At 41.6% G+C, this 25,398-nt stretch overlaps 1 protein-coding gene across 7 annotated transcripts in view; it reads left to right on the top strand.

The window, feature by feature from the left end:
• Positions 1 to 25,398, top strand: part of prkcz (protein kinase C, zeta) — a 643,052-nt gene that overhangs the window by 111,004 nt on the left and 506,650 nt on the right. The window contains exon 1 of one of the 7 annotated variants that reach the window (XM_038773793.1): positions 14,776 to 15,020. The exons of 2 other annotated variants lie outside the window; for them this stretch is intronic. Coding sequence is in view for 2 of the 5 variants with exons in the window: in XM_038773790.1 (XP_038629718.1) it covers positions 16,816 to 16,837 (22 nt within the window). In the remaining 3 variants the exon portion in view is untranslated. Of the gene's footprint in view, positions 1 to 14,775; positions 15,021 to 16,229; positions 16,487 to 16,527; positions 16,838 to 25,398 lie in introns of those variants that run through there. 4 more of the 7 variants (XM_038773792.1, XM_038773791.1, XM_038773790.1 and 1 more) reach the window with 4 other exon arrangements.

Below are 25,398 nucleotides of genomic sequence, written 5' to 3'. Positions count from 1 at the left end.
GCAATATTCAACGTAATGGGAGATATTCAAGATTGCAAAAGCTACAAATTCCTTCAAGCTATGGGAGACAGTTATTGGCCAGAGATTGAGGAAATAGTGGAAATCCATGGAGGTAATTTGGAATTCATGCTGGGAAGTCGCGCCACTGATGCCATTTATTTTGAGACCCGTGATGGAGAAATATGGGAAAGCTCATGCAAAGTGAAGATTGTCTTAATCAATTTAGGGAAGGCTTATGACAGGGAACCGAGGGAAGTAATCTGGAGATGTTCTAGAGTTTCTTGGAGTTCTTGAGAAGTACACATTACAGGACGTGTACAAGGAGTGCCAGACTAGAGTAAGATGCATTGTGGGGGAGTATGAGTTTCAAAGCCAAACTTGGGTTATACCAATGATTGGCAATGAGCCCCTTAGTGATCACCATGGATGTTGTAACTGAGCAAGTGAGACGGGAAGTGTCCTGGTCAATGATGTTTAGAGATATCATTGAGCTATGTGGTTGGAATGCTGAGAATTACTTTATATCTGGAGAACTGGAGAAAAGCACTGAAAGACAGGGTATGAAGATCAGTAGACCAAAGTCCCTATTTATGCTCTCTCAATTTGAAGAGAATCAATGTGAGGTTTAATGAATTTGGGTGAAGACTTGGAGAAAGTGAATAGTTTGAAGTACCTGGTGATAGAAATGGAAGTAAAGAAACAGAAATTAAACAATGGTTTAGCTCTGGTTGAAGTAATTGGAATGTAGTGTTTTGTGATAGAAAAGAATCGCTGAAACTGAATGGGAGAATCTACAAGATAGTTGTGAGATTGGTCTTGTATAGTGCAGAAACATCATGATGGGAGGAACAATGACTGGATGCGAATGAGATGCGGATGCTGTGATGGATGTGAGGAGTAACGAGAAGACAAAATCAGGAACCAGCTCATTAAGGGCTCAGAGAAGATCGTGGGAGCATTGAGGAAAGTAGAGGTGGTGTGGTCATCTGTTAAAATGATATGTGATGAAATGAGTAATGAAGAGGGGCCTACCAGCAAATAGAAGAGGAAAGCCTGGGCCTAAAACCAGTTGGAATTGTGATGGTGAGAGACTTAAACATAGCAAGATAGGAAGAGGAATGGGTGACTGACAAGAGGAGATGCAGATGGGTTATCGACCAGCATGAGCCAACCCCAAATAAAATGGGAGAAGCAGATAGAAGAAGTGGAGAGTGTTTCCACTTGTGGAAAAACTTAAAACCTGGGTCCACAAATACAAGGTTGTTTACTCAAGAGTTTTAAAATGTGGAACTTGGTGCTACGAAAAGTGGTTGCGGCTAGCTTGGATGCTTTCAAAAGGAAACTGGCTGAGTACATCGGAGGAAAAGGAGTGGGCATGAAGCATACAGTAGACTAGTTGGGCCAAGTAGCCTGTTTTTGTGCTGTATATTCTGTGTAACTTTATAATATTCAAACTGTGCTGCAGTGCGTACCTGTAGCTGCATAAGATGCACAATTGTGATGATGGCTCAGCAGATTTACACAAGCTGAGGCATGTGTATCATGAAGGTCTCCCATTCAATATTGGACTGACTTTGGCTTGGGTGGTATTGATATAATGCAGTTGATCTCATTTAGACAGGAAATTAGGTACATGGGTGCCATTCTGTGATTGCTGCTCAAACATACATATATGTAATATGTTATATACGGAGGTTGTGGGCATGCAGAATGCGAATTAAATGATATCTCTGCCTTTGAATAATGGCCACTTCGGCAAGTATGGATGTAGATTAGCACCTGTGAAACTATAATCTAATCAATCCTGTTGGGTTGGAGAAAGGTGACAAGAAAAATATGTTCTCATCAATGAACAAATGGTTTAGTTTTCCCTCTAAAGTGGCATGGTTATTAAAAATGAATATGCCAGGGAATGATGAGTACTTTGGATGGAAAAGCTGAAAATTGGCAAGGTAATGGAGAATTTAAAAAGGACATATCCCTGCATTACTTACTGCTTTCTTAATACTTCCCTGCCTCAATTTAGCCAGATAATCAAAATGAAGCTACTGACATCACAAATCTCAACTCTGATTTTCTGATTTTAAAGCCACTGTGAACCTGAGCAAAACATAATTGTATTAACATTTTTTTTAACCAATGCTGATCAGTAATTTAGCTGATTATATGAGTGATTCAGGTTATGCAGCCACATACAAGTGTTCCATGACTTTGCACATTGGAGTTCCAATTTAGAATCATCAAGGAATTTTTCTTATGGATACCCTGTATTTCCAATTTTTACAGTTCCCTTAAATTAATGTCAGTTAAATTGTGTAGATTCTTTTCATAATTAACAAAACTTGGTCCTGATTTGAGGATGTCACTCCAATTTGAAGTTGTATAACAATTTTCAAAGCAAATCAATGTAATAGTTGTGGCTAGTAGAAATATTTTCAATTTGGAGCAATTGTGTGTAATTTTAGCATTTAGTCACTTAAGATCAGAGAACAATATCAAAGTTCAAGGCATGGCACAAAATGATAATGGACCCTGGGCAACTAAAAGCATCGGAACACTGTTGAACAATTGAAGGTTCAGAGTTCCCTTGGACAGACAAAATGTACATGATAAATAAACCAGTGGAATGCCCCAAGGCTTAGTGCCTAAACGAGGACTTGTCACAAATTGAACAATACTGCAAAACCTGGCAACTCGAGCCAAGCCCTGCAAAACAGTATCCAGCTATATTCCATCTTTACAATACAAAAGGCAATAAAGAGCTTAACATCCAAATGAATAGGGCGACATGGTGGCGCAGTGGTTAGCACTGCTGCCTCATGGCGCTGAGGATCAGGGTTCGATCCCAACCCCAGATCACTGTCTGTGTGGAGTTTGTACGTTCTCCCCGTGTCTGTGTGGGCCTCACCCCAACAACCAAAAAGAAATGCAGAGAAGGTGAATTGGCCATGCTAAATTGCCCCTTAATTGGAAAAAAAAGAATTGGGTACTCTAAATTTATTTTTACAAATATCCAAAGTTAAAACACTACCCAACTCCAACATGCTTCGAAGTGATCTTAGATAGGACACTGACCACTGCAGCCAAGGTCAAGTCCAGAAACAGCTTGATTGTCAAACTAGCAGCCTCAATATGGGGTGCTGCTACCACCACCATCCGAACCTCAGGACTTGCACACTCATAGTCAGTAGCAGAATACTGTGCTCTGTTTGGTCAAGATTATCACAGAGGTACAAAGTTGACACCCAGCTGAATGCTACCATGTGTATCATTACTGAAACACTACGCTCAACATCGCTCTCCTATCCTCTACATATCTGGCGACTTGCAATAACCCACAAAATGATACCCTCCCACACAAGACTTTGTTGTGTTCTATTACTTCCTTGATGATGAAGATACACATAGAACACAAAAATGTAGTTGCTATAAGTATTTATTCTTCGTGGTAACCATGCATTACTATGTACAGATGATTCTGTCTCCATTACTGATGTCTGTTGTCTTGTCCATCCTGCTACCGAGTGTCTAGCTCTCGTCCATTCTCTAATGTATATACATCTGCCCAGTCTGGTTCCACTTGCTGGCAGGAGGTTATAGCTGTCCCGACATGTGTTGGTCACTGTCTATATACAGTAGCCCTATTATATACAAATAAATACATTGATAAAACCATGTACAATTATAGATGGGTATGCCTGTATGCATATCACCACAAACTACCTTCCTATGGAGAAATGTTTTAAATACCCTTATTTACAGTCACAGGTTTAGTCTATCAGACTTCTGCCGCACTCTGGATGACCCCCTGAGTATCATCTGGGCTGGTGAGCATGCCTCATCTGCCTCACTCACTGCTCCTTCCCCTGGCACCAACACGGAGGCATCACTTGCCCCAGGGTGCGCCGGATCTTCTGCACCATTTCGTTCTTGGGATTGTACTCCAACCCATCAGCCGGGTTGATAACAATGGGTCATTGTACCTTGAGTAGAGTCTTTCGATTTGGGAGCAGAAATGAGCCATCTTCAGTGAGCACTCTGTTTGAGTGTGGACCTGAGTGCTGGACAACCGTTGCTAGCCTCATCCACCCTCCGCCATTGGGATTCTCAACTCACTCACGTATTTGCAGAGGCTGGAGTGCAGATTTGTCATATATATGCATCCTTTTGTTTGTGCTTCTGTGAGATGAGCTTCGACTGGAGGTTTCGATCTACTATGGGACTGCCATTGAGGGCAAGGTTGTCGGCAGCTGACTGTTCAGCAACAGCTGTGCTGGTGACAGGCCATTTACCAGTGGGGTTGATCGGTAGCTGAGCAGGGCAAGGTACATGTCCTCCCCGTTGTCTAATGCTTTCATGAGCAGCTGTTTGACTATGTGAACGCTCTTCTCCACCTTCCCATTTGACTGTGGATACAGCAGGTTCGATGTTACGTACTTGAAGTCATACTGGCGAACAAATGCAGTCATTGCTAAAACAGGGACCATTGTCTGACATGACAATTGAAAATGAAATGAAATTCGCTTATTGTCACGAATAGGCTTCAATGAAGTTATTGTGAAAAGCCCCTAGTCGCCACATGCCGGCGCCTGTTCGGGGAGGCTGTTATGGGAATCGAACCGTGCTGCTGGCCTGCCTTGGTCTGCTTTCAAAGCCAGCGATTTAGCCCATTGTGCTAAACAGCCCCTTGATATTTGATAATTGATATGCCATGCGGGCGAAGATCGACTTTACATGTTGGATCACACAACTTGCTGTGGCATTGGACAACAGCGCCACCTCGGGGTAGTTGGAAAAGTAATCCATGACTACTTGGTAGTCTCTCCCTCGAAAATGGAACAGGTCCACCCCAACATTGCACCATTGGCTGGCAACAACTTCTGCGACCTACATGGGCTCCTTGTTTTGCCTGCAGTGGAATTTCTGGCAGGTGTCACACTGTTCCACCATGCCAGCTATGTCCTAGGTGACACCAGGCCAGGATACCGTCTCCTGGGCCCTGCGCTTGCATTTCTCGATGCCTAAATACCCTTTGTGCAGTTTCTTGAGCATGAGCGGCCGTAGTGAGTGGGGGATGACAATTCTGTGCTGTCTTAGAAGCAGGCCATCCATATCACTGACTTCAGCACAAATGTTGTAGTAGGCGGGGCAGGAGCCATTTGTCCAGCCACCCTTCAGACACCCGATCACCTTTCGGAGCACCGGATCCTTGGCCTTTTCTGCTTTGAGCATTGATTTCTCATCCGATACCGGTACTGATGGTCACCATATTGGCATGTATTTGAACTTAACCCCCCCCCCCCCCCCCCCCCCCCCACCTCTTGACATAGGGGCGTAGCTCTTGAGAGTGTCAGCGACAGCCAGAAATATGCCAGGGTTGTAGATCAATTTAAAATCATATCGCTGATGCTTCATCATGGGACATTGTATCTGTGGGGACATCTGGCACAGGTTCTTTTGGACTATTGAGACCAATGGCCTGTGATCCGTCTCAACCAAGAATGTGGGGAGCCCATACAAGTAATCGTGGAACGTTTCCAGTCCTATGACCAGTCCCAAGCATTCTTTTTCAATTTGTGCATAATGACGCTCTGTGTCCGTCATGGCCCTTGAGGCATATGCTACCGGCAACCAGTCTCCATTTACACTGCTCCAATACCATCTTGAAAGGTGTCCGTGGAGATTTTTGTCTCCCTAGCCATGTCGAACAAGGCCAGCACGGGCATCGTTGTCAAGGAGACACCGAGCGCTCTCCATTCCTGCTAGGGTTCTGGCGACTACTGGAAGATCACATCCTTTTTAATGAGCTGGGATGGTTTTGAGGTGAGATTTGGAATTCAATTTTCCAACGAAGTTGATCGTGCCCAGAATTCGCAAGACTCCCTTTTTATCTGTGGGCCTCGGGATGATGATAATGGCCTTGATCCTATCATTGTTCCTTTGGTGATAACTGTCGCCCAAAAACGTGATGGCATCCACACCTACCTGGTATTTCACCCGATTAAGTTTGAGGCCATTTTTTTGATCCTTTGGAGCACTTGCAATGGCCGAACATCATGTTCCTCCCACGAGTATCCCCAGATAACGATGTCATCCACATATAGGCGCACACCCGGCAGCCCTTACACTATATGATCCATGGTCCGAAGAAATATTTCCAAAGCAGAAATGATTCCGAAAGGCATCCGCTGAAAACAGTATCGGCTAAAGGGCGAATTGAAAATGCACAGTCTTGTATTTGCCTCATCAAACTTGAGCTTCCAGAAACTTTGCAATGCATTCAGCTTGCTGAAGGACATTGCCCCAGCCATCTCACACGCAATTTCCTCTCCTTTTATGATGGGATAGTGCTCCCTTTTGATGCTCGCATTGAGGTCTTTGGGGTCCATGCAGATTCTCAGGTCCCTGTCTGTTTTTCTTTACACATACCATCGAGTTCACCCAGTCCGTGGGCTGTTCAATGCGTCTGATGACACCTAGGTTTGTCATTTGCTGCCCCTCGGCCCTGAGTCTCCCTCAGCGGGGCAGGAACCCGTCTGGGCGCATGCACCACTGGTCTCATGTCTTCCTTCAGTTGTATACTACAGGTGAACGGTAGGGTGCCAAACCCTGAAATACCTCTGGATGTGCCTCGGATATGGCCTCCACTGAGGTGTGTTGGGAAGACTCAATGCAATCTGCACCGAATACCCTTTTGACTCGCCTGTGGTGCTCTCTGGCCTGCACGCCAATGAGTGATTCACGCTCTGCCTTTATTACGGAGAACTGTAACTTGTGGGTTACCTTCTTATGGTGACATCCAGCTCACATTCTCCTATAGTCGCAATCTAGCACCATTATAGTCTTTGATAATGCCCGCCAGATAAATGTGGGGTACTGTCTTAAGCTGCTGCATCACCGAATGCGGAATAAGGTTGGCCCTCGCTCCTGCATCAAGCTTACACGTGATGGCTGTTCCATTTAGCATTACTGGGATCGTCCACCTGTCCATTTAGTATTACCGGGATCGTCCACCTGTCCTAGTTGGTCCCCACCTGCAACTCACTGTGGCTGCAGACGGTGTGTGTCGCTTCTCGGCCGAAGCGGGTCAAAAGCTCGAGTCATGTCTTGAAACCATGTTCACAGCAGGCCGGTGATCAACTCATTTGTCCTGTTTCGGGTTCCTCTGTACTGCCCGATCATCTGTGCAACAGCGAGCAAAGTGCCCCTGCTTGCCACACCACTAACAGTTCTTGTGAAACGCTGTACATCTTTTCAGCGAGTGTCCGTTATGGTTCCACCTGCTGGTGGGAGGTTATAGCTGTCACTACATGTGTTGGTCATTGTCTGCATACAGTGGCACAGTTATATACAAATATATACATTGATAAAACTATGGTCAATTATGGGTACATATGCTGGTTTAGCTCACTGGGCTAAATCGCTGGCTTTTAAAGCAGACCAAGCAGGCCAGCAGCACGGTTCGATTCCTGTAACAGCCTCCCCGAACAGGTGCCGGAATGTGGCGACTAGGGGCTTTTCACAGTAACTTCATTTCAAGCCTACTCGTGACAATAAGCGATTTTCATTTCATTTCATATGCCTGTATGCATATCACCACAGACTTCAGCACAAATTCACCCAGACAAATGAATGGGAATTATTGGACATAACAAGCACGTACCTGATCTCAAACCCAACCCAACAGCTGCCTGGTTTCAACCTTCTAAGGAAAGAGTGGTCCACCCTTAACAGGTTCATGACTGGTCGCGGCTCCTGTTTCGCCAACCTCCACAGACGCGGCAATAGTGTCAACCCCCTATGTGCCAAATCATAGAAGAATGTCCAATCCACAGACTGAGCAGAGGCATATCCGCGACCAACACAGCGGATCATAAGAAAGTGTTTGACTTAGGGACTTTGCATTTGTTGAATATTGCTTCTAGGAGCAGTTAAGTGTGCTCTGGAGCTCTCTAGTGACAGTAATCCGGCATTACATTACTAAGCACCTTCATTTTCCACTGGTCTGTGAATTGCACAATATGATTTATGTCTGGATGGAGTGGTTCTTGAATCTAGTGTTATGTTTAACGAGAGTGTAGTTGATAAGAGTAACATTTTAATTAGAACATAGAACATAGAACAGTACAGCACAGAACAGGCCCTTCGGCCCTCGATGTTGTGCCGAGCAATGATCACCCTACTTAAACCCACGTAACCCGTATACCCGTAACCCAACAATCCCCCCATTAACCTTACACTACGGGTAATTTAGCATGGCCAATCCACCTAACCCGCACATCTTTGGACTGTGGGAGGAAACCGGAGCACCCGGAGGAAACCCACGCACACACGGGGAGGACGTGCAGACTCCACACAGACAGTGACCCAGCCGGGAATCGAACCTGGGACCCTGGAGCTGTGAAGCATTGATGCTAACCACCATGCTACCATGAGGCCCCTAGAATTAGAATGTGATTATTTAATATTTTAAAAGTTAACATGTTTGAATCATAAATACAGAGAGTATTTGCTGAGAAATATGCCTGAGTATGTTTAATCATTAAGTGCCCAGTCAAAAGATGAGGTGCTGTTCGTTGAGTTTACATTGAGCTTCCCTGTCTCTATTTCTGGAACAGGCCACTAATCAATATTCACCAAAAACACAATGACTCCCACTGTTGCTCTTGGACCAGAATCCTGCGGAAACAACAGTTTCTTCAGGATGCTGAAAGGGGAGGAGGGAAAAATGTCACCACCAAAGACATTATTATTAAAGGGTGATCTCTTTGATATAGGGGCTGGATGATGTGGAAGGTGCAAACAAGGGAACTCAACCCTGCTTCTGGGAGTGAAGTGAAGGAATGAGATCAAAAATGTTGAATGGACATGGTTGAGAGCTCTGCAACCAAAATGGGGTGGATAATCCTCGATTAAGGAAAAAGGAAGTCACAGCTGGTATGTTAGGGTGAATCATTGAAACAGATGCAATGGAGCTGAAGAAACTGGGAGATTGGAATAGAGTTATTACAGGAAGCAGGATGTGAGGAAATGTCGCCAACTCTTTCCTCAGGCCTGTACATTTATCTCTGCCCAACGCTAAAACAATTATGGCACTCTGTCTTCTCTCGCTCAATCTGAATTTGAAATTCTAGCATGCTGTGAACACTCCTTCCAAGAGGATCCTTAATGACAAGACTATTTATCAAACCTTCTTCGTTAGTTAATACTCAGTCTAATACTCAAGCCTGCTGTCAGCTCAGTGAACTTATTGGGAATACTGCATACATTTAGGTGCAAGGTTTTTAAAATGTCCTACTGATTTGTCTTTCCCTTGCAGAATTTTCTTGTGCACTATGCTTTTCAGACATTCTGACCTCCTTTATTAATGTCTGATGACACTCAGCCTAAACCCCAACTTTCACTCTCACAGTCTCCTCACATTTGACTTTTTATGTTCCCTTTCCCCTCGGTCATTAGACTGACACTACCTGTTCATCCAATTAACTTCTACGTTCCCTCGCATGCTGAACTGCTTTGGTTCCTATTAATCAGTATACTTCTTGTTGCTTTATCCTTTTGTACCACATGTGCTACTGAAGTCAGGCATATTTAGGACCCAGTGCTGGAATCCAGAACATGCCTTGTTATTTGGAGGAAGTGAGTGGAGTTAAAGGAAAAGTTATAAAATGTGAGCACCAGTTTAGCCATGCAGGAGAAAGGCGGTGATGGATCGGATCGGGACTGAATGGACTTCTGTTAATGGGGAGCTCTCAAACCATTCTGGTGGTGGATGGAGGTGTAGAGAGATCAGATGTCCATGATGTTGGGCCTGGAAGCTATTAAAGTGATGGAACGCATTGGAAGAGTTTTGGATGTCAGATGGGAATATGCTGGACTGGACTGTCCGCTAGTGTTACAACCAAAACCCGTTGGAACTGACATGATGGACAAGAAAGTTAGTACACAATAACACTGTTCCTATTCACTGGAAAAAAATAGCTAAATTTCTCTACAGCAGAAGCTGCAATGTAGCAAGCTATACCATATATTGAAATGTGTTACAAATGGAAAGAATAACTAAAACAAAATAAATACCTAGTCATTAACTAATAGAAAATACTTGAAACGCTGACGTGTATTTTCTTCGTGCAAAAAGATGATAATGTCGAGGGAAAAATCCACAGTAAAACCACTTTCTCAGTAATATTTAACTGGATTGTTAGGGCAAATAAGGTAGGCAGTTTTATTCCAACCCATAATTTATGGAAAAGCAGTTTCTTTTTTAAAGCATGCAGTATTTATGCAGGCTCGTGAGAGCTGCTTTTATCTTATTTCTTTAAAACATTTTTAAAATGAAATGAAATGAAAATCACTTATTGTCACAAGTAGGCTTCAAATGAAGTTACTGTGAAAAGCCCCAAGTCGCCACATTCCAGCGCCTGTTCGGGGAGGCTGGTACGGGAATTGAACTATGCTATTGGCCTGCTTTAAAAGCCAGCTCTTTAGCCCTGTGCTAAACCAGCCCCTGTTGTCCTTGCATATGCACAGCAATTGAGTTATTTGCATTGTAGTGAAGAATGCATGTTTCTCCTCTCTCCCCATTGAACCCTGGGTTTGGTTACATGGCCATCACTCTTTTTCCTCTGGTGGCTATTTTCATGGTAAATATGACGAGCTGCTTTTTTTCTTCTATTCTTAACCTACAGTGGGGATATTAACATTTACATAGATTAGATTAAGTCTTTCTTTGAGGTATTTATTCATCTCGCATCTGCCTAATTTCCATTTTTATCTTTTTCTCGTGTCTACTATAGTGACCTATCAAACCATACAACTTTTGTCGGGAAGCTGAAATGCCCAAGGTCTTTTGTCAGTGCTCCAGTTGGTTGAATAAGTGTAGTGGAATATTATTGCATTCCCTCTGCAAAAGGCTCCAAATCATTGTTCTGTGCATTATATTGTGGTGTGCTGAGGCAGGGGTTATTGAGTGAGTCTGTATCTTACGATACTAGTGCAGAACACTGTCATTTAAATATACTATATGATCAGGTCACATTGTTTTGTTTTAATTTGCCTTTTCTTTGAAACACATCATTTCAGGTTTGAGCTGCAGTTTAAAAAAAATTTGTTTATGGGATGTGGCTGCCACTGGCTTGGCCTGCATTATTTCCCATTTGTAGTTGCCCTTGAGAAGGTGATGGTGAGCTGATGCCTTGAACCGCTGCAGTCCCTGAGGTGTAAGTACATCCACAGTGCTGTTAGGGATGGAAGTCCAGGATTTTGACTCAGCGACAGAACAACTATATATTTCCAAGTCAGGATGGTGAGTGACTTAAATGGGAACCTCCAGGTGGTGGTGTTCCCAGGTATATGCTGCTCTTGTCCTTCTATGTGGGAGTGATGTTGTGTTTGGAATGTGCTGCCTTAGGACCTTGGTGAATTCCAGCAGTGAATCTTGTAGATTGTACATATGGCTGCTACTATTGGTCGGTGGTGGAGGGAGTGAACCTTTGTGGAAAAGGTACCAATCAAGCGGGCTGCTTTATCTTGGTTGATATTGAATTTCTTCAGAGTTGTAGCAGCTGGACTCATCCACGTAAGTGGAGAGTATTCCATTACATTCCTCACTTGTGCCTTGTAGATGGTGGACAGGTTTTGGGGAATCAGGAGGCGAGTTACTCACCACAAAACTCCTAGCCTTTGACCTCCTCTTGTAGCCACAGTATTTATATGGCTAGCCCAGTTCTGTCTCTATTCAATGGTAATGCCTAGGATCTTAATAGTGGGGGAATTCAGTGATGGTAATGACATTGAATATCATGGGGCAAGTGGCGTACCAATGCAGCCTGTTGATAAATCAACACTATCGCACAGTGACAAGATTTGCGTTTATTTCCATGATTTTTAACTACTCTTGAAGTTCTAGGCAAGGAGGGACTAGAACGTGATTCTTTTTCTTTATAAATTTAGAGTATCCAATTAATTTTTTCCAATTAAGCGGCAATTTAGCATGGCCAATCCACCTACCCTGCACATCCTTGGATTGTGGGGGCGAAACCCACGCAAACACGGTGAGAATGTGCAAACTCCACACGGACATTGACCCAGAGCCGGGTTCAAACCTGGGACCTCGGCGCCGTGAGGCAGCAGTGCTAGCTACTGCACCACCATGCTGCCTAGAATGTGATTCTGGGTATTGCTAAGTGTTATAGGCCAGGGTTTAGAGAACACCAAAGTATATCATGGAGTTCACCTGACCCACAACTGTTTATAGATTTTGGTTATGAGGAGCACAAGGACCTAGTCTTCAGGTGTTATGCAACACAGGCCTTAAGCACTTTAAATCAAAAACAAAGTTTATTCTACAAATTCAGTTAACATTTTCTAAACATACACAATAAGCAATTTTATCAACTACTAACATACATCCCCACACAGCTATTGTACTCTATATTTAACCCTTAACAACTTCCCTTTTACTGATTCACTCAAGTAACAACATTCATAAGTCAGACAATCCCTTTTTCCACAAAACGGTAAGTTTGAATTCTTTACAGAAAACAGGTATCACTTTTAAATTATCAAGTGATCTGGACACCTTTAAACACATAGAGAGAGAGAGACCAATATAAACCTTCTTTGTCTGAATGTAGCTCCCAACTGTCTAAACCAAAAGTAAAACACAGCGGCACAAACAGTTCCCAGCTCAAAACTAAAGTAAAAGCCAGAATCACTGCCCAGTTCCACCCACACAATAACATAACTGATGCTATTTGATAAACACACATTTCTTAAAGGGACATTCCCATGACATAAGCAATTTGCAATGAAGTCTCTGAATTAGGAAGTCACTATGGGCTGCTTCATGGTTACAAAGGAACAGGCATTTGTAAAACAGTGTGGAACGTTCTTCAATGTTAAAGGTAGTATATAAATGCAAGCTGTTGTATTAGAAGTTACTTGGAAACTTGGGATGGCATGCTGGTCCAGTGGTTAGCACTGATGCCTCACGGCACCAAGGACATGGGTTCAATCCTGGCCCCGGGTCATTCTCCTTTTGCACATTCTCCCTATGTCTGCGTGGGTCTCACCCCCACAACCCAGGTGGATTTGCCACCCTATATTGCCCCTTAGTTAGAATTTTTTTTTAAGGAAACACTTGCTTGCACCCACCTGTTCATTCTCTTCTTGATTGGGGAATAGTGTAAGGTATGTGAGGCGGATCCCAGAAGAATGTTGTTGGAATCCCCATTGGGACCAAAAGCTTTTAAAAAGAGCAGTGAATTTCCCAGCAACCGCTAAAAAGAAACACAGAACAAGATTTTATCTTTTAAAACTTTTACTGCAACAAATGAGCTCAAATTAACATAGACAAAATATTATTTGACATGCAACTAATACACTAAAATTAATTCCCCATTTACTATCACAATGGACATATTTTATGACACATTGTTACTTTGCGTCGCTCCCAGCAAATAGTTAGCCTTGAAACTGAATTCTGAACTCCTGGCTTTTCCTAAACCTCACTGCTACACTAGGTGAGTCTTCTAGTGTTCTTTGAAAGTTGTTCTGTTCAACCTTCTGAGTACCTCTGATCGAATTCCAGCAGGAATGTGCACTCTGGTGATACCTTGGCCTTTAAATCTCCAAGCCCCATCTCTATGAACAGAGAACAAAATCTCATCAGCACCAACCTGCTTGATGGTTAACATAAAGTTTTCTTCTGCTTCTTACACCAACAGCTATTTTTGTTTACCTGTCTATCTGTCCAGAAAACCAGCAGTCCTTCTACTTAAGATGTGAAAACTGGTACTTGATTTTCTTTTTTTGATATACAATAAGAGTGCTCATTTTTGTTTCCAATTAAGGTACAATTTAACATGGCCAATTCACCTGCTCTGCACACCTTTTTGGATTGTGGGGGTGAGACCCACCCAGACACGGGGAGAAACTGCAAACTCCATTCCTCGGCACCATGTGGCAGCAGTGCTAACCACTGCACCACCCTGCTGGCCCAACTTGATTTTCTAAAGGTTTCGGTTAGCAATCACATGGGCCTGGTTCCATGCATAGTTTAGTGTGATCATCGGCCCAATTTCATGGCACTCTACTTCAATACGTTAAAGGAAACAGTTTAAAACATAACCATCCTATAAAGTTATCCATTTGTAACAGTGGCGTAAAGTAGCAGATAACGGAATATTTTCTTTTCATTCATTTATTTATTTATTTACTTTTTAATAAATTTAGAGCACTTGATTATTTTCTTCCAAGTAAGGGGCAATTTAGCGTGGCCAATCCACCTACCCTGCACATCTTTGGGTTGTGGGGGTGAGACCCTCTCAGACACGGGGAGAATGTACAAACTCCACATGGACAGTGACCGGGGCCGGGATCGAACCCGGGTCCTTGACGCCGTGAGACAGCAGTGCTTATCACTGTGCCACCATGCTGCCTTAAGGGACCTTAAGCTGGAGAGCATTAAATTAAAATCTTTAATTTTGGTTTACGTAACACATCAATTGGATTTTGAATGCTGCATGCATTTAGAGTGTTCAGTAATTTAAGGGTTAAAATAAACATTTGAGTATATTTTTCATTTTGTCACCTTTTTAAAAATGCTAATTTAATATATGCTGGTTAACATATTTGTTGTGTGAAAAGTGCATCAAAGAACCAAGCAACTGCATTAATGTTTAATGTTTAATTTAAATGCAACGAGTATCACTAAATCAAGCCAACTCAGTCAATTCTTGATTTCAATGATTGGGGTCAGTCGTGGCAGTGTGACTATGGTACTGCATGGTGCTTAGTAAGTCGCATGTTCCTTCGGCACAGTGTGTGTACTATTTTTAAATGTTGCTTGACAGTATAATAAAAAGTGCAAGTCCCTTTACTTCCATGTAAAAAGTGTCCAGCCTCTGTCCAGGTACCAGAAGATGCAATTTAGCAGGCTGTTGGATAATGCTCTTATCATTTTGTGAGCCTGGCAGAAGATGTGCCATGTAAGCTTCTCTTGCTACTGATTTTAGCAGGTAATAAATTGTCTATTTTCTCTTTCCTGTGACTGAGACACCGGGTTCACTGTCTGATTAAAAATTACAAGACTTGTGTTGCAATGATACTGATAGCAAAGAAAATGTTGGAAAAAAGAGAGACTGCTCCATTCTAGCCTCATGAGACTGGCTGATGATTAATGTGCAAGCTAGGCCTCTGGTTTGCTATTTACAGTAAGAAGCTGGGAAAGGTAGTATGATTTTTAAAAATGTATAATTTCTGATTTCATGGGAGATAGTTAATAGTTAATATTGATGTAATCTTTGAAAAGACAAATGCATGAAATTGTTGATGTACTAAATTTGGGAGACATGGTTTACAAATGATGCAGTCACTAACAAATAGCTGTTTTTCAATAATTTGTTGCAAATTGGCACTTGAGGTTCTATTTTTGCTGTCAGTTTGCTTTTTTGAATGGCATTTAATGCCATGTTTTAAAAAAATAAAATTTTAATTGTTATCAAACCAGACTGGTCTACAGGGTTAATTTATTAGGGGTTCAGCCTTAATTTTTGAAATCTGTCACTTACTGTTAAGTCAGTATAAAATATTCTAATTCAGAAGTTTTTTTATTCTAAGCATTCCTAGAACAAGAGCATTGTTTTAAAATCATTCTTATGTTAACATTTTACTTTTTATGCAGAAACACAATCTTTGCATAAACAAAAATATCCTATATAGTTCTAGACTCTGGGATTTAATGGATGTATCAAAAACTGATACCTGACTTGTTTTTTGAATTGTTCTAAAATTAACACCAGCAAGCATGTGTCAGATTATGAAAATAGAATCAAGGTTTCATACTTTCAAATTATATTTGTCTCTTAGTGAAAGCTACTTTGCTGTAGATTTCAATTTGTTAAATTTAGGTTTTGCTTGTGGCTCTGATGTACAATAATTAAATTAAAATAAAGATGAGCAAAAAATTTTGGGTCGATTAGTGTGTTCCACTTCCATCTCGACTCTGTTTATGAGATATAGCTGTGGTGGAATCTGATGCTTGGAGAGAAAAATCCAGTTTGTCACATGTTTTGCTGTGTGTGAGATAAATTAACTGATAGAATGAATTCTATGTATCTAATAATGCTTGGAGATTTTTTTGGGGAAGGAGAAGTTTTAAAAAATATGTTAATATTGAATTGAATTAAATTTTTTGCCATTTTCCTTTCACCTCCATGCCAGGTTTTCATTCTGTCTCAGAAATTGCCCAGAGACTCTCAGGGGAGAGCAACACCCAGTGCCTGGTTACATGAAGCTAGATGATAGGAAAGCCAGTGTTCCATTAAATATTTGTTCTTAATGTTCATGTCGGTTCCTCCTTTTGTCCTTGGTGTCTATCAGTATTCAGTGGCAGTGATAGCAAGAAGAGAGGAGAATGGTATTTTCAGACACTCTGCATCATACTGCGAGTAGGATGATGTGCTGAAGAGCTGCAGGGATCCTGGTGGGTTTTATAGCTATCTATCTGCACAGATTTGATTTTTCTTTCCTTTATGTGTCAGTGACAGGATTTAGTAACATGTAATATACTAGCAGTTCAGTGCAAGGGGAAAAAATGGAGTGCTGCCTCCAGTAGTTTGGAGCTGATTTGATAGTCATCTAGGCTGTGTCTGTGTTGTATTTATTTTTATCTCTGCACCTATTGTGCTAGCTGTGCATGTGAAATATTCACAGTGGAAGCTGGTGCTTTGAAAAGGAAAATATACTGAAGTACGTCTGGAGAAGCATACAAAAATTAACATTGGTTACAACTGCCAGTGATTCTGAAGTGAAATGCATCCTGAAAAGACCGAGGGTATGTGTGATGTTTCTTTTTATTGCAAGGTGAATGATAAAAGCTTTTTTATGCTCGGGTCACCTTAACAGCAGTCATGATTGTTGCTCTGGTGATTGTCATTGAATTTTGGACATTGTTAATTATACTAGCAAGGCTGTGTCTTCGGTGGCCTATTTTTCTCAGAGATGGTATCCTTTGTTGTGATCTTTCAGTGGATAATGGTACTCTGTCAGCCAAAACTCTTAAATGAAATATTTTCAAGTAGACTTTTGCACAATTAATAGGGACAGATTTTGTGTCGATGTGACTCAAAGACATCAGTTAATTTTAGTTAATTAATGTTGACACTTGCATTTTCTTTTGTTTAGAATTTCTGGTTGCTGTGCTTGGATTTAGAGAGTAATGCAATGAAAAATATGAGGGGCATGAGGCATATACTGCGTAAAAGATGATGCTGATATATGTAATACACACATATCATTGGGAACTGCATTGGATCTTGTGTGGGAGGTGAACATAATTTCTAAGGATGCTTGATCTACTTAGACAAATGTATAGTGGCTCATTTTTTTTCTTATTCTTGCATGGAATGTGGGTGTTGCTGGCAAGGCTAGCATTTGTTGCAAGGAGTCAACCGCAATATCTAGGCCAGGCCAGGTAAGGATGGCAGATTTCCTTTTCTCAAGGACATTGGTGAACCACATAGATCTCTACAATGGTTTTGTTGTTTTCATTACTGAGACTAGCTTTCAAATCCAGATTTTAGTAAATAAATTGAAATTTCACCAGCTGCCATGGTGGGGCCCTGAGCATTAGCCTGGGCCCCTGAATTACATTATCGCATGCCATCATCTTCCCTTATGTTGATGTTTTTGCTGTAATTCTACAATATTTCATGGTTTGGTATAAAATACATTAATTGCTACAGACAAGCCACACATGATCAGATGTTATCAGCTTTTCCCAATATATACTGGGATATATTTCAAGTGGAGTTGATTATTAGTTGAAAATCATTACCCTAACCTTGCCAAGATCATTGGTACAACTATATGTGAAATATTCTCTACAGTACTCAGTATTCTGTATCTTGATACTGATTCAGAAAATAATATAATTTTAAGATTGGAGTTTCACTTTTGCATTGAATCAAAGCTGTTTGGTTATGCATCTAAGGGAACTATCTCATTAGCTTGAGGTCATACAAAATGCCGTGTAACTGCAAACTAACATGACGAGATTGATCAAATTTATTGTTTTCATTGGTGAGAAAAAGATAGAGGAGACATTATCCAGATTTTTAAAACATTTAAGGGGCTTTACAACAGTAACAACATGCATTGTTGTTGTGGAGCTGTTATAAAAGTGAAGCAAAAAGTCAAAACTGAATATATGTTCTTTTGATGGTTATCTAAACTAGTTTGATCTTGATTGAGATGGAGTGAAATATTTTATTTGTGAATATAGATTAGCAGAACAAAAATTGGGCAGTCTGCATTGTTGCAATTGAGAAAACAAGTCTTTGCAAAGTTGTACTGTTGTAAAACTACTGCAGTATAATCATTTTAAATTGGAATAAAATACAGCCTCAGAACAGGTGTGATAAGTGAATTATATTACAGCCTCATACCTAAATAATTCAACCGTAATTGTAGACTGGTGAAGACTGCAGCTTATTGTTGATCACTCATTAAAAAAAAGTTAAGTATGAATTGATTACATTGAATTATGTAGCCTTTTTTCTTGTGTTATAACATTTAACTGGGGTTATAATTCCATGTCTAAACCAAAACAAGGGTCGATGTGCATTTTTGTCATGTGTGCTTCTGGTGTATTCTGGGAGAAAAGAGGCAGACATTTTATCTCCTTGCTTTTTATAAAGATGCTGTTTCTTGTTGCTGATGGTGCTAAATTTTCAGAGCTTGCAGGGATGTTAGTCTCCATCCTTTATTGATTGTCAGAAGTCTTGACTGCAATGACACAAGGTGACAGAAATGCTGTCTATTGGTAAAGTAACATCCTTGTCAGAACCGAGGGTCGCACTCATGGTTTTTCACTTGGATGAAGTTATTGGTTATAATAAGAGGGTTTATTTTTCATGTGAATGCATTACTATAGGTTGGTTTAGCTAGTGTTTCTTGATTTATTTTCCACTCGTATGTTTGAACTAAATTACGTTTTGAAGTTTCTGATTGACTTGTTTCATGCGAGATGAAATAGTTAAATGCAAGTTAAGTGAATTATTTTTAAATGTTTTGTTTTACATAGTAATGTCATAGGGGCTGGTTTAGTACAGTGGGCTAAACCGCTGGCTTGTAATGCAGAACAATGCCAGCAGCGCGGGTTCAATTCCCGTACCAGCTGAGAATTCTGAATTCTCCCTCTGTGTACGCGAACAGGCGCCGGAATGTGGCGACTAGGGGCTTGTCACAGTAACTTCATTGAAGCCTACTTGTGACAATAAGTGATTATTACTATTATTATTATTATGATGATGCTGTGAAACATTGTTACAATTATGCCATGATGCACAACTAATTAGCACCGAATGTCCTCTGCAGTTTCAGTCATTTTACACCAGAGGTTTTAAGAAATTATGGCCAGTCATACCGTCACACTTCACGGAAAGCCAAAAGACTTTTGGACCACTATGCCAATACCCATGGTGAAGCTCTGCAAAGATGATTATAATACCTCCACAACACAGTTAAGTCAATGGCGATTCAAAATTTTCTGTGTTTAGGCCAGTTTTCCTGCCATAGCCACTTGGGCAGAAAATGATGAGGCTGAACATAAATTCATGAGTTCAAATTAATCTGCTCTTTGAAAACCCAACAAATCACTTTTTCTTTATTAATACAAAAACAAAATACTGCAGATGCTGGAAATTTTGCATGAAAACAATGCCGGAAGTCCTCAGTATTTCGAGCATTTTCTGTGTTTATTTTCTTGATCATTATTTGTTAGGTTTAATGTATATTGTGTGAATGGTACATGACTGAAATACATGTGCATGCCATTGATGAAAATAAAAATGGCAGAGGAATTTGTTTACATTTGTTGATTGGCCGAAAATGATCCATGCAGTGCCGGCATGCAACAGACCCTGGAGTCCTGAGGCTGGTTTGAAACTGGGCCTCATGTGAATAATTTCAGTGCGTGTTTGCTCTCCGAAGACAGCTCCCTGGTTTCCTCTGGACCAATTTGAGCCAGCTTTGATGTCAGCAACAGCCCCTGTGTATGTTCTGGGAAATGGGACAGGATGTGGGCAAGGGCAGCCCAGCAGTGACCTACTCTTAAGTCAGGAACATTCCTGCTCCTCCTGTCTCTACGTTAAATGAATAAGAAAACGCAGCGGTGGGACTGCAGGATACCATCAGCGCAAAGATACTTTTGTTCACTTGCTGCTAAGTTTTTAATATCCCAGCTGTCTAACCATTGGCCCTCCATTCAGCACAACATTTTTCCAGCTAGCAATCTGCTCAACTGCAATGTCTCCCTTGCTTTGATGAACTCTTACCCATATCAAACATTACACTCTTTCATACTGATATGCCCTCCCCATCTCTGCTCCCTGAAGCCAAGGGATACAGATTTGAATGAATAGGGCAAAGAACTGGTTTAGCCATTGCGATCAGAACCCCCATATAAAGTGCCAATGTTGAGCTCTATCTTGCTGCAACCTCTTTCGTCTTTTTCATTGCCTCTAAATTCAGACCACCTTTCCGACATTCAATCCTGGATGTGCAGAAATGTTCTCTAACTAAAATATTGGTCCGGTGACTAAAGCCGTTGTTTCTAATCTCTAACACAAATTCTGTTCTCTAGCCCCTTTCCCTGGAAATTGTCTTAGGCTGAGCCAGGCTGTTAACAACCTTTGTTTTATATTTGATCCCAAAATAAACTTCTGACCTCTCATCTGCACCATGACTAAGGTGTCCTATTTCTGACTCCATATCATTACCCTACTCCACTGCTGCCTTTTCTGCTGCTGTAACCCTCATCCATTCCTTTGTTACTCTAAACTCGACGATTCTAATACACTCCTCCACTGTGCGGAGTCTGCACATCCTCCCCGTGTGTCTGTGGGTTTCCTCCGGGTGCTCCGGTTTCCTCCCACGGTCCAAAGATGTGCAGGTTAGGCGGATTGACCATGATAAATTGCCCTTAGTGTCCAAAATTGCCCTTAGTGTTGGGTAGGGTTACTAGGTTATGGGGATAGGGTGGAGATGTTGACCTTGGGTAGGGTGCTCTTTCCAAGAGCCAGTGCAGACTTGATGGGCCGAATAGCCTCCTTCTGCACTGTAAATTCTATGTTGATCGACATTGATTCTCAGTTAAATAACACCTCAGTTTTGCCGATGTGGCCTGCTACATCTCTATAATATTTTCCAGCTCCACAATTAATGTCTCCTCTAAACTGTATTGGCATATGGCTGCTCAGCAGTCCAGTGCATGCAGGGGACAAAAGAGGATGTGCGTAGCAAAGAAAAATGAGAGAGTATTGCCCATAATCCACTGATATCTGTGCTCCTCAAATTGTAATTTTTTGATCCCTGAATTTAATCATTCCACCATTGAAGGCTGTTCCTTCAGCTTTGAAGGCCCCAAGATCAGAAATTCCCTCCCTAAATTTCTCTGCCTCTCTGTCTCCCGTTGCTTCTTAGAGATGCTTTTTAAATATTTCCTCCTTAGCCAATCTTTTGATCATCTGTCTCAATATCTCCCTATGTGACTCAATGTCAGATTTTGTTTGGCAACGTTCCTGTGAAGCATCTTGGAACATGTTAATAGTAATCTTTTTAGTATCACAAGTAGATTTACATTAACACTGCAATGACATTACTGTGAAAAGCCCCCAGTCACCACATTCCGGCGCCTGTTCAGGTACGCAGAGGGGGAATTCAGAATTCTCAGGTGGACGGGAATTGACCCTGCGCTGCTGGTCTTGTTCTGCATTACAAACCAGCTGTCTAGCCCACTGAGCTAAACCAGCTCCTGTTGCTGGCTGAGCTGAAGAAGGAAGCAGAAAAACTGAGTGGAACATGCCACTGTGCTCCAGTCAATTTCTGACCAATTTCAGGAAGAGGTCCTTAAATGGAATGTTTGACTTCTTATTAGGATATACAAGAGACTTGGCACCACTTCAAGTTGATGGCCAGAAATGCCTGAACATAGCCTGAGCCAAAATGGACATTGTTCCCTATATCTTTGTCCCCGTTTTATGCTTAAGTAATGGATGGATTTTTGTTGAACCCTTTTGAATGAGTTTTGTTCGGCATCTTAAATTCCAGATGTAATCCTTGAAATAAGTAGTTTAAAAATAAGTCTTCAGTTAGAATGTTCCTGGAAATGGGATACAAGAACTGAGTGTGTCAATAACTCCAATCAAGTTCCACATTGTGAAAGGATTTGAGGTTCTGAATTTTGTGACTCAGATCTTGTCAATATTGATCTATTCAATTTGTGCTGATGGACCAAGCCATTGGCGCTGCCATTTTAAAAGTATTTAGCGATAATGCTGGTTGCAACATATTCAAATCACTTTTCCAGGAAGTTTTGGGAATAAGCTCACAAAGGGAAGTATAAGAACATAATAACTAGGAGCAGGAGTAGGCCATCTGGCCCTTCGAGCCTGCTCCGCCATTCATGGCTGATATTTTGTCGACTCAGCTCCACTTTCCCGCCCGAACACCATAACCCTTTATTCCTTTATTCTTCAAAAAACTATCTATCTTTATCTTGAAAAGGGACACAACAGCATAATTTATGCTCTTTATGCATAATTTATGGCCAAAGTCATTTTGTGTTGATCCCGGAACTTCTGGGCCATTATCACTGTACAGTTATTATTTGTTCCTAATTTAATGATTTCAATTGGTTTAAAAAAAATTCCAGGCTAAATTGATGCAAATGTTCATTTTTTATTCTCTTGGTCCCTACTTGAGTCTATTATTGATGCAAGTATGTTTTGCTCCTTTGAACCTTGTTATTTCTCTTGATTTTCTGTTTTTATATGTATGCATGCCTGTAGACACATCTGTACATATAGATTTATACAAACGCATAGTACAACAGAACAAGTTTAAGAAATTGAATGGAATTTTCCTCCATTTGAGGAAACGTTTGCTTTCTCCTTGATCTTTGACCATCAACAAGCATATGAGCCTATCTGGCATGCCCTTGGGAAGAGTTGGCTGATTTTTAATATTTTTGGATGTTTTTGTTATTCATTTACAGGCTGTGGGCATCACTGGCTAAACAAGCATCTAATTCCATCCCTAATTGCCCCTGAGAAGGTGGTGGTGAGCTCCCTTCTTGAATCACTGCACTCTGATATATCAGTGAACCACAAGTCTCTATCCAAACAGTTTTGGTCCATAACGACACAGATATAGAACAAACTAGGAGAAATTCTAATCTAGAGTTACTTTCTCATTGACTCTTGGAGCCTTTTTCCAGGTTTGAAATGTTTCTTAAGATTCAAAAGATAATTGCAGTAAAGGCACGTTAAGCCGATAGACGAGGGCAGCACGGTGCCGCAGTGGATGGCACTGGGACTGCGGTGCTGAGGACCCAGAATCCCGGCCCTAGGTCACTGTCCGCTTGGAGTTTGCACATTCCCCCCCCCCCCCCCCCCCCCCCCCCGTGTCTGCAAGGGGTTTTCACCCCCACAACCCAAAGATGCGCAGGTTAGGTGGATTAGCCATGCTAAATTGCCCCTTAATTGGGGGAAAAAAATAATTGGGTACTCTAAATTTATAAAAAAGAAAAAAAAAGTCGATAGACTAGTTACTTTTTGTTAACAACTGTTTTGACAGTAGCAAATGCTTAACTCACTGTTACCACAATGTAAACTCTCATATTAAATAATGCCAATGAGGTGGTTACATTAATCGATGATCATGTCCTTTGGCTTTTAGGTGAACAGTGAGAGATGCAAGATGGTATTTTAAAACATCTTGCCAGTTAAAACAATAGTGTTGATTACAGGAGAAACTCATGTGGAACTTCTGCTTTAAGTTGAAGATTTCAGCATTTTGCAACATATTAAATTATTTGCCTTAACAAAAACTGAATGATGTAGAGATATTTTTTTTCCCGGTAGAATGCATACTGCATTTTTAGTTAAGCACTTCCCATTCTCGGTTCCTATGGCTTCAATTTTTAATTGTTTACTTATCAGTAAACATAAACATATATAAGTTGAAACATGACTAAGTGGCATTTTGGACAGGAAAAGTGGTGAGATTCCCGCTGGCAACCTGGTGCAATTTCTATCGCAATTCACCCACACTTGATTTTTTTTTGGAGCTTGGGGAGGTTTCACTGAATTCAACCACATTGGAATTTTTTTCTGGAGTGGGGAGCGAAAGACACTTGCAAGACAAGCTCCTCCAAAGTTAAGTTGGAGGTCCCCTCACACCCCGCACCCCCCAATAAATGTCTGTTTCAACACTCCCACACCACACAAACATGAAAGCAACACCCCCAAGTGAGCGATAACCCGCTAAGGGATTGCCAAGGCCCCACCCACTTTAAGACCCTTTACCCGCTTCCCCCCCCCCCCCTTTCAAGCCCACCCCCTCAATTCTCTCTCTTTCCCACACCCCACTTTTTTGGCCATGACCCCTCTCTGTCTCTGCCCCTTGGCAGCAACCTGCTCCTTGGCAGGGCCCTGGACTTGCGGGCACCAATGGCCTCTTAAATCCCCCTGAGTGGCCATCACGCCTGGTTTACGTTTTTGGAAACCAGTATTGATTTGGGCCGGCCTTGCACTGCGTAGATGAAGGCATTGAAACCTGGAAACCCGGAGATCCAGGCCTTGAATGGGCTGAGTATATATTTTTATCAATAATTTTACAGTACCCAATTCTTTTTTTTCCAATTAAAGGGCAATTTAGCATGGCCAATCTACCTACGCTGCACATCTTTGTGTTGTGGGGGTGAGACCCATATCGACATGGGGGAAATTGTGCAAACTCCACATGCACAATGACCTGGGGCCTGGATCGAACCCTGGTCCCCAGCGGTGTGAGGCAGAACTGCTAACCACTGCGCCACCGTGCCGCCCTTGGGCTGAGCCTGTTTAAATGAGTTTCAAAAAGTCATTTAAATATGCGAGGTTGCTTCATGCGCAGTGAACCCAGCACAAAACCCTGCTATTCTTCTATTCAATGCCAATTAAATCTTTAATTCAAAAACTCTTTCAGAGAGAAAGATTGTCAGTAAAATTTGTGATTACAAATGCAGTAGCCCATACGGGGGGCCTACGGGGTGGGAATGATTATCTTCCCTGTGGTCCTTGCGGAGTTTGAGCTTCCCTGCTAGGGGCGGGGGGCCCGATCTCTCTTACCTCTGTATAAGAGGCCGACTAGAAAGACACCGACGAGTGAGGAATCCAGTCGGGATCTACCGGGCTATGTATATATAGTGTTGTAATTAAAACTTTGTTTCTTTATTTTACGCGGTGTGGACTCCTAATGTCCTTATTAAAACAAAGTTCAGGAAATGTTTCTGGTCTCCATTTTTTATTTGTTGTAATTTCCACTGGGAAGAAAATTAGTAATAAAAGGTTA

This window comes from Scyliorhinus canicula, chromosome 16 (assembly GCF_902713615.1).
Source record: "Scyliorhinus canicula chromosome 16, sScyCan1.1, whole genome shotgun sequence".
Classification (NCBI taxonomy): domain Eukaryota; kingdom Metazoa; phylum Chordata; class Chondrichthyes; order Carcharhiniformes; family Scyliorhinidae; genus Scyliorhinus; species Scyliorhinus canicula.
This window is presented reverse-complemented; position numbering and strand designations above follow the sequence as displayed.